Below are 9,948 nucleotides of genomic sequence, written 5' to 3' on the forward strand. Positions count from 1 at the left end.
ATACATCAAGTTGCTTCAAGTTGCCTCTCCACTTCTGGCGTTTTAAATATAGAGTGTATTTGCACAGGCATCATCTGAACTAACCCAGCAGAGCATCTGGAGCGTCTGACCTGAAGTGTGGTTAATGAGAATCCTTCTCTTTATCTCTGAAGTTGCTCTTCAGTCTGGGCAGAGCCGAGTTTGTTTCTGACCCTTGTACGTGCCGGACCTACGCACTGGATCTGTCTCCACCCCCATCCAAGAACACACAAGACTACCTGCCACGTAGACATACTTTACCCAGTGTGCTGTGGGTGCCAGTATAGTAACTATAATTACTCTATTAAACAAATGCATTCAAGAAACGGTAGTGTCTCACATTCAGTCACCGGGTGTGTTTGAGCTAAACATGTGCGTGAAAAGCAAATCCCTGAATGTGCACAAAACAGGAGATCTGCTCTGACTCAGAAGGTAAAGGCTGAGCAGAGCGAGTCTAAGACACACGGTTAATTGAATGTGTGCATTTGTTTCATAGAGTCAGTGGCATTGGCCCCCACAGGACACAGGGAGAAGCGTGCGCACGTGGAACTGCGTCTGTCTGCCACAGAATGTAAGAATCAGACAGATTTACATCATTTGCAGCCCTACCATGACTAGAGAGCAATATGTATGTTAGTTAAAGTGTATATAAAGTATATATATATATATATATATATATATATATATATATATATATATATATATATATATATATATATATATGTATATATATATGTATATATATATGTATATATATATATATATATATATATATATATATATATATATATATATATATATATGTATGTATGTATATATATATATATATATATATATATATATATATATATATGTATGTATGTATGTATGTATATATATATATATATATGTATATATATATATATATATATGTATATATATATGTATATATATATATGTATATGTATATGTATATGTATATGTATATATATATATATATATATGTATATGTATATGTATATATATATATATATATATATATATATATATATATATATATATATATATATATGTATATATATATATACTTTTTTGTTTCCCTTTAAAAAATAAGTCTAAATCAGAAAACCACTGCCGATTAAAAATCTATATTTACTATTTTACCAGATCCACACATGTATGTAGTTCAAACACAAACTTGTTTCAGGTCCAAAACAGTTATGCATAAATGCATGGTTTTACATACTTTTATTTAGTCTTACTAACTAAAATGCAGTGAAGAGCATTTTCCTGTCAGGCTCCACGTTTATCCCCCAGTCAAACCAACACTGTCATCACTGGCTTTAGGAGTTTGTTTGTTGAGATAAGTTTCTCAAATGATCCACAAAGTGCAAATAGAGTATTCAAATGTGAATCATAAACAGGTACACGTACGCTGCTTGCACGTGTGTACCTGGGAATGGGATTATTATTAAATTGCTGCCACATAAACAAGCACACGTGCAGGTTTGTGGTGTGTGCTAGAGTATGGATATTACTCTGCGCACAGGCACCCAGCGTGTGCCTTGGTATGGACAAGTCTATTTACATTCCATGTATACAGTTTGTTACATGGACAATCAGAAAGTAAATTTATTATACAAGTAATGTATTGGATCTGTGTCAAAAGGAAGTATTCTGTGTGTACGTACACTCAACAGCAGTGGTTCTTAACCTTTTTGGAGGTACTGAACCCCACCAGTTTCATAAGCGCATTCACCGAACTCTTCTGGTAAAATAAAATATGATTTTTTCAAATTAAAAACATGGTATGTATTTTACTGTGCACAAAATGAACTGTGCATCAACATCACTGTGTTCAAAGAACAACATTTTCACACAAAAACAAAAACATAATAAGAATATTTACTGGCTGACCTTTTGGCCCTTTTGGGGCCAGGCTGGTGCCAAAACGTAGCCCAAAAAGGAGGGCTTTGATACAGACTCGACTCAAGGGCCTTTTCCGTGGTCCTTTTGGGGCCAGGCTGGTGCTAAGACTTAGCTCAGAAAGGAGGACTTGGATACAGGCTAGACTCCGGAGTCTGTTCCCAGGTTCTTTTTTGGCCCTTTTGGGGCCAGGCCATTGCAAAGTCTTAGCCCAGAAAGGAAGGCTTTCATACAGGTTAGTCTCTGGGGGCTCTGGTCTGGTCCTTTTTGCCCTCTTGGGGCCAGGCTGGTGACAGGTCTTATCCCAAAAGGGGTTTTGATACAGGTTAGCCTCTGGGCGATTTCCCTGTTCCTTTTGGCCCTTTTAGGTGCAAGCTGGTACCAAGATTGAGTAGGATCTGTGTCTTGACCTCCGCCGAACCCCTGAGATTGACTCACCGAACCCCTGGGGTTCGATCAAACCCAGGTTAAGAACCACTGATCTACAGTCTTCCAGCTGTGAATACAAAATGGTTTGGGGGAGGCACCCATAAGCTTTAGCTTCAGCCGACGTACTAGTGTATGTATGGACCTCATTCGAATATTTATACATTTTGAAGAAAAAATATGTTAATATTATAATTATAGATGTTATTCACCTTTTATTATTTACAATTGTTTTTATAATAATAATAATAATTATTATTATTATTATTATTATATTTTAGTTATTAATAACAATAATGAACAGGGAAGGGCAGATATACACAATTTTTTTCTAATTTAGAAATAAAAAAATACAAAATAGGAAAGCTGTACATCAAATACATTTAAAAGAGAAATGTGTTGTTATTATAATTACAGATCAAAAATCTATGTAAAAGAGCAATTCGTTGATATCAGCCAACATTGAAAACCTGAAGCGGGTGCGGCGTGAGCCAAAGCAGAAGACGTGATGGATTCTGGGCCTGAGATAGTGCCTGCTCCAGGCTCTGCTCTGGAGCAGGCAGAGGTGGAGCGGTTTTGGCTTTGCTTCCCTCTCGTAGTGACACTGCTGCTGCCTCGTCACGTACAGCAGTACTGAACAACATGTGTGTCGCTGGATGGGATTCTTGTGGATTTTTTTTTTTTTTCTTATAACTTCCATGTTTACCAGCTCTGTTGGCACAGGAATAGCACACCTAGAGCTGCATCACCGCATGATCAATGGTCTTTGTGCAGGGGCCACTTTAGCTCGAAACCAGGGGGAACACTTTCACGATTGGATGGACCCGGGGAACAATAGTTTTGGGGAATAGCGGCCCCGGGGATCACCGGTATCAGGGGAAATAGATAGCGGGGAATATAGGGCTGACCGTCCTGTGCTACAGTGCTTGATGTTTTTATACTGCATAATTCTTTTAACTTTTAGCAGGAAAAAGCATTGGCCAATCAACAAGCTTTTAAATATTGTTTAAATATTGTCCAGAATCGTGAGCCCTGAAACGAAACATGTTATTTATGAACTTCAAAATGATGAAAAATGACTACCTTCACCGTAGCAATCCAAAATATTTATTTCATTTAAAAAAAATAATACGTTTTGTTACCATTATTGTTGTTCTGTTACTTTTAATGGCGGTTGGCAGCAAACTGAAAATGTGCCTTTAATGGCACCGACTGTAGTTGCACGTCTTCAAAGTATGTGTACGCTGTACTATAAAAAAAAAAAAGAGAGAAATTTTTTTAAACAATAATAAAAACATAAAAAACATATAAGCTGTAATATCACGGTTATGGTTGTTATGACAACCGTAATCATGTTGTCAGGCTTCAGTATCATAAAAGCTAAGACTCTAGAATGTCACTTTAGTGTTGAGTTCTCCCTCTCCTCTCTCTTTTTCTTTTTTCTCTCTCTTTCTCTCCTTTCCCCCCTTTTTACGGTATAGCCTGAAACAAATACTTTGAATATGTACAACTACAGTACGTGGCAGTAAATGCACTTTTTCAGTTGGCTGCCACAACATCACAACAACGACTTGAGTCAGCTGACCTGAAGTCAAGGGTCAGAGGTTATTTTCTGCTTTTGTGAGCAGCGTCTTCTGTCTCACAACTCAAGGGTCGTCACTGACCAATCAGGGTAAGATACTCATATTATAGTTTTGTAAATAATTTGTGTTTTGGGTATAGCTTAGTGGCAGAGCATTTAACAAGTAATCAAGATGTCCCCGATACGCACTCCTCATTCCCGTCGGGCTTGTCCACTCACTGCCTATAGACTTCCAACAAAACACCTCATTTCAGCTTAATACTCTGCTAAATGTTGGTTCAGCTTTGTGTATTTGTACTTTATGGCTGATGGTGCTTTAACACTGATCTTCATGTTGCCAATTCAAGCTTGTCATGGCGGACGTGGTCAAAGACAAAGCTCTGAAGAAAGAGAAGAAGGTCAGACTTCCTGCCTCTGACGCCGGGCTCAAACCTAAAGAGGGCAAGCCTAAGCCGTAAGTGCAATGTGTTGTGCATTAACACTGCAATATCACACTGTCACCATACATGTGTTCGCACATCCGGGAACTTGTGCAGTGGCAACCGAGTCCGCCATTTTGAAAGGGGCACCAGGAAATCCAGGAAATATGAGGCCAAAATGCCAAAAACCTGCGTTCTGTTTGGACATCGCTCTGTTGACTGACTGAAATGATTTGTGTGCCTTAGTTTGCCGTTGTCATCTAAAGAATCAAAGTATTTGTAGCTCATTATGCTGTAGAAAAGGATGCAGTCGTGTTGGTTTTTATACATCGCGTGCCCCTTTTAAAATGGCCGCTATGGGGAAGTCCCGGCTGTATGATGTCACCGCGAACGCATGTATCGCACAAACAAATCTGTACAATTTATATTTTGTATGTATAAAATAAATACTTCTTATGCCTGATTTTCTTGTAACCCATCCATAGCTCCTTAAGTGCTTTGACGATTGTGGAGGACTCCTCGCTCCATGACGACACAGCACTACCTACTGAAAACACCTATCAACTAGGTCATTTATACTGTCTGTCAATATATGATGTTCTGCTGTAAAACATATTCAGTGTGTTTTATGTTTCCATTGCAGGACCCTCTAAACGTCACTCAGTACCTGTCCTCACTGACATACTGGCGGATGTGCTCACGAGTCATCTGCAGCATAAAACGTATGAATACAAGTGGTCTCGGGAAATGACACAAACGTTATGTGAGGTGAGGGAAATAAAGTGAATGGTACAAAAATGTTGAAATGGAGTTTTTATATTTATCTATCTGTCAAATGTTGTTACAGGTGATCAGAGAACGCGTAAAGGAGCTAATGATCCCACGATATAAAACTATTGTGGAAGTGAATATTGGACAAGTTAGTGGTCAGGGCGTGCAGGTCAGCAGCCGCTGCCTCTGGGATCCAAACAATGACACTTTTGCCGTCTTTTCTTTCCAAAACACCTCTTTGTTTTGTGTGGCGGCTGTGTATGTTGCATATGTTGAATAAAGTGTCTGGAGATGAGTTACCCGGGAGAAGAAGAGGAAAAAGAGGAAGAGGAAAAAGAGGAAGAGGAAAAAGAGAGAGGAAAAAGAGGAAGAAGAAGAAAAAGAAAAAGAAGAAGAAGAAAAAGAAAAAGAAGAAGAAGAAGAAGACATCAGGAGCAGTGGTCTGTGAGATGCAGCATTTGAAAATGTCAAATGTAGAGGACAAATTTCCCTACGGGGAAAATTAAGTTATTACTGGAGCATGTTTTATGTAAATGTACAAAGAACTCAGAAACAACATGTGATTTTATTTTTACTAACTAAAGATATCAAATAAATCACTTTTAACAAACAAATTGCTGATCCTTAAAGCTCATTTCAGCTGAGTAAACTGGCTTAAAGGAGCAGTATGTACGTTTCCTGATGGAGAGTCCGTCACCTGCTCGTCTCATGAACATGTTATTGCTTTGTCTACAATTTTTTTAAATCTGTCTTGCATTTTTTCAATTGCAGACATTTTTAATTGCTGTAATTGAAATTTAATACAATAGACTTTAAAGCAGCTCTGCTTGTGTACAAGTCTCTCCATGGCCTAGCACCAAAGTACATCTCAGACATGTTAGTGTCACATGAACCATCTCGGACTCTGATGACCTCAGGGACCGGCCTCCTGCTGGTGCCAGGCAAGGCAAGGCAAGTTTATTTGTAGAGCACATTTCATACACAAGGCAATTCAAAGTGCTTCACACAGCAGGAAAAATGCATTCAAATCACAAAGAAATTACAGAAACAGAAATACAATAAAATTAACTAAATTAAAAATTATCAATCCAGCAGATTGTCTAAACTAATAAAATCACAAACAAAAGAGAATAGTGCAAAGAAAAAATCCTTTCAGTCATATGCGCAGCTAAACAAAACTGTTTTTAGCTTAGATTTGAACATTGTCAGAGTAGAAGCCTGTCTCACATCTTCAGCAAGACTGTTCCAGATTTTAGCTGCATAAAACTGAAATGCAGATTCCCCATGTTTAGTCCTGACTCTGGCACCAGCAGGAGGCCGGTCCATGTTTAGTCCTGACTCTGGGCACCAGCAGGAGGCCGGTCCCTGAGGTCCTCAGAGTCCGAGATGGTTCATATGGCACTAACATATCCAAGATGTACTTTGGTGCTAGGCCTTGGAGAGACTTGTACACAAGCAGAGCTGCTTTAAAGTCTCTTCTCTGAGCCACAGGAGCCAGTGCAGAGACCTGAGAACAGGACTAATGTGATGGTACTTCCTGGTTCTAGTCAGGACCCGAGCAGCAGCGTTCTGGATGAACTGCAGCTGTTTTACAACTCGTTTGGAGAGACCAGTGAGCAGGCCGTTACAGTAGTCTAATCTACTGGAGACAAACGCATGGATAAGTCTCTCTAAATCTGGTTTTGACACTATATTTTTGATTTTGGCAATGTTTTTTAGATGGTAAAAAGCTGCTGATGTTATTGATTTGATGTGGCTATTAAAGTTCAAGTCTGAGTCCATTATTACCCCCAGATTTCTAATTTGGTTTGTAGGTTTTAGAGCGAGACTCTGGAGGTGACCGCTAACACTTTCTCTTTGTTTCCGTGGGCCAAAAACGATTATTTCAGTCTTGTCTGAGTTCAGCTGGAGAAAGTTGTTTTGCATCCACAAACTGATCTGTTGGATGCAGTGACAGAGTGAATCCACATATTCACCTGCCGACAGTGAAACATAGACCTGACTCGTCTGCATAATTGTGATAGGACACATTTTCACTGCGTATCAACTGACCTAACGGCAGCATGTAGAGGTTGAACAGAAGGGGACCCAGGACTGACCCTTGGGGCACTCCACAGGTCAGGGTCATGTGGTCTGAGACACAGCTACCAATTTCAACAAAGTACTTCCTGTCTTCCAGATAGGACCTTAACCAGTTTAGGGCAGTGCCAGTGATGCCCACCCAGTCCTCTAGTCTCTGTAAGAGGATCCCATGATCGACAGTGTCAAAAGCAGCACTCAGATCTAACAGAATTAAGACTGAGGCTTTGCCCGTGTTAGTGTTCAGGCGGCGGATGTCATTTGTCACCTTGACAAGAGCAGTCTCAGTGCTGTGATGAGGTCTAAAACCTGACTGAAAAACATCAAATGAGTTGTTTATTAAGAGGAAATCTGTGAGCTGTTGGTAAACAACCTTTTCAAGCCCCCAAATGGCTGATTAGAGATGGGCCGGTAATGACTCAGTACTGCGGCATCAAGACTGCTCTTCTTTAGGAGAGGCTTTATGACCGCAGTTTTCAAAGACATTGGGAATGTTCCAGATTGAAGCGACATGTTAACTATGTGAGTGAATGGTGCTAACAAACTGTTCAGCACAGACTTTAGAAATCTGGTGGGTAACACATCGAGGCAGCATGTAGATGAACTCAGACTGGTGATGATCTCATGGACAGTTTTGTCAGTTACTGGTGCAAAGTGAGTTAGCTCTAAGTGTCTTGGTGGTTTTAGGGTAATTTTTTGCATTGTGGGATTTATAGCATTTTTAATGCCCTGAACTTTGTCATTAAAGAATAATGCAAACTCATTACACTTGGATGTGGAGATGAGTTCTAACGGCAGCTGAGCTGGAGGGTTTGTTAATTGGTTTACTGTGGCAAACAGGACACGCGAGTTGTTACTGCAGCTTCCAATTATTTCAGAAAAATATCTTTCCCTAGTTCTACATAAGATTAGGTTGTACATGTTCAGCTTTTCTTTGTAAATCTCTTTTTGAACCTGGAGCTTTGACTTGCGCCATTTCTGTTCTGCCCTGCGGCACTCCCTTTTCTGTGCCCTGACCGAATCATCATTTCTCCACGGCGCCTTCGGATTATTTTTAACCATTTTAGCCTTTATAGGGGCGATGGTGCCCAGAGTCAGGACTAAACATGGACCGGCCTCCTGCTGGTGCCAGAGTCAGGACTAAACATGGACCTGCCTCCTGCTGGTGCCAGAGTCAGGACTAAACATGGACCGGCCTCCTGCTGGTGCCAGAGTCAGGACTAAACATGGACCGGCCTCCTGCTGGTGCCAGAGGCTGGTGCCAGAGTCAGGACTAAACATGGACCGGCCTCCTGCTGGTGCCAGAATCAGGACTAAACATGGACCGGCCTCCTGCTGGTGTCAGAGTCAGGACTAAACATGGACCGGCCTCCTGCTGGTGCCAGAGTCAGGACAAAACATGGACCGGCCCCCTGCTGGTGCCAGAATCAGGACTAAACATGGACCGGCCTCCTGCTGGTGCCAGAGTCAGGACTAAACATGGACCGGCCTCCTGCTGGTGCCCAGAGTCAGGACTAAACATGGACCGGCCTCCTGCTGGTGCCAGAGTCAGGACTAAACATGGACCGGCCTCCTGCTGGTGCCAGAGTCAGGACTAAACATGGACCGGCCTCCTGCTGGTGCCAGAGTCAGGACTAAACATGGACCGGCCTCCTGCTGGTGCCCAGAGTCAGGACTAAACATGGACCGGCCTCCTGCTGGTGCCAGAGTCAGGACTAAACATGGACCGGCCTCCTGCTGGTGCCAGAGTCAGGACTAAACATGGACCGGCCTCCTGCTGGTGCCCAGAGTCAGGACAAAACATGGACTGGCCTCCTGCTGGTGCCAGAGTCAGGACTAAACATGGACCGGCCTCCTGCTGGTGCCAGAGTCAGGACTAAACATGGACCGGCCTCCTGCTGGTGCCAGAATCAGGACTAAACATGGACCGGCCTCCTGCTGGTGTCAGAGTCAGGACTAAACATGGACCGGCCTCCTGCTGGTGCCAGAGTCAGGACAAAACATGGACCGGCCTCCTGCTGGTGCCAGAATCAGGACTAAACATGGACCGGCCTCCTGCTGGTGCCAGAGTCAGGACTAAACATGGACCGGCCTCCTGCTGGTGCCCAGAGTCAGGACTAAACATGGACCGGCCTCCTGCTAGTGCCAGAGTCAGGACTAAACATGGACCGGCCTCCTGCTGGTGCCAGAGTCAGGACTAAACATGGACCGGCCTCCTGCTGGTGCCAGAGTCAGGACTAAACATGGACCGGCCTCCTGCTGGTGCCAGAGTCAGGACTAAACATGGACCGGCCTCCTGCTGGTGCCCAGAGTCAGGACTAAACATGGACTGGCCTCCTGCTGGTGCCCAGAGTCAGGACTAAACATGGACCGGCCTCCTGCTGGTGCCAGAGTCAGGACTAAACATGGACCGGCCTCCTGCTGGTGCCAGAGTCAGGACTAAACATGGACCGGCCTCCTGCTGGTGCCCAGAGTCAGGACTAAACATGGACCGTCCTCCTGCTGGTGCCAGAGTCAGGACTAAACATGGGGAATCTATGTTTCAGTTTTATGCAGCTAAAGTCTGGAACATTCTTCCTGAAGATGTGAGACAGATTCTACTCTGACAATGTTCAAATCTAAGCTAAAAACAGTTTCGTTTAGCTGTGCATGTGACTGAAAGGATTTTTCCTTGCACTCTTCTCATTTATTTCTTAAACAGTTTTGGGATTTCTGTCATTTCTTTGTGATTTTAATGCATTTTCCCTG

General features: G+C 42.4%; 1 protein-coding gene across 1 annotated transcript; it reads left to right on the forward strand.

Moving 5' to 3' along the window:
- Window positions 1-4,284: 4,284 nt before the first annotated feature.
- LOC140364793 (dynein light chain Tctex-type 5-B-like) lies at window positions 4,285-5,401 on the forward strand. The gene is made up of 4 exons (XM_072451154.1): window positions 4,285-4,385; window positions 4,836-4,918; window positions 4,994-5,118; window positions 5,198-5,401. The coding sequence occupies exons 1-4, from the start codon at window positions 4,285-4,287 to the stop codon at window positions 5,399-5,401; spliced, it is 513 nt and encodes a 170-aa protein (XP_072307255.1).
- Window positions 5,402-9,948: the final 4,547 nt, after the last annotated feature.

This window comes from Eucyclogobius newberryi, unplaced genomic scaffold, assembly GCF_026437365.1.
Source record: "Eucyclogobius newberryi isolate DKJ021-1_F unplaced genomic scaffold, fEucNew1.0.hap1 SCAF_18, whole genome shotgun sequence".
Taxonomy (NCBI): domain Eukaryota; kingdom Metazoa; phylum Chordata; class Actinopteri; order Gobiiformes; family Gobiidae; genus Eucyclogobius; species Eucyclogobius newberryi.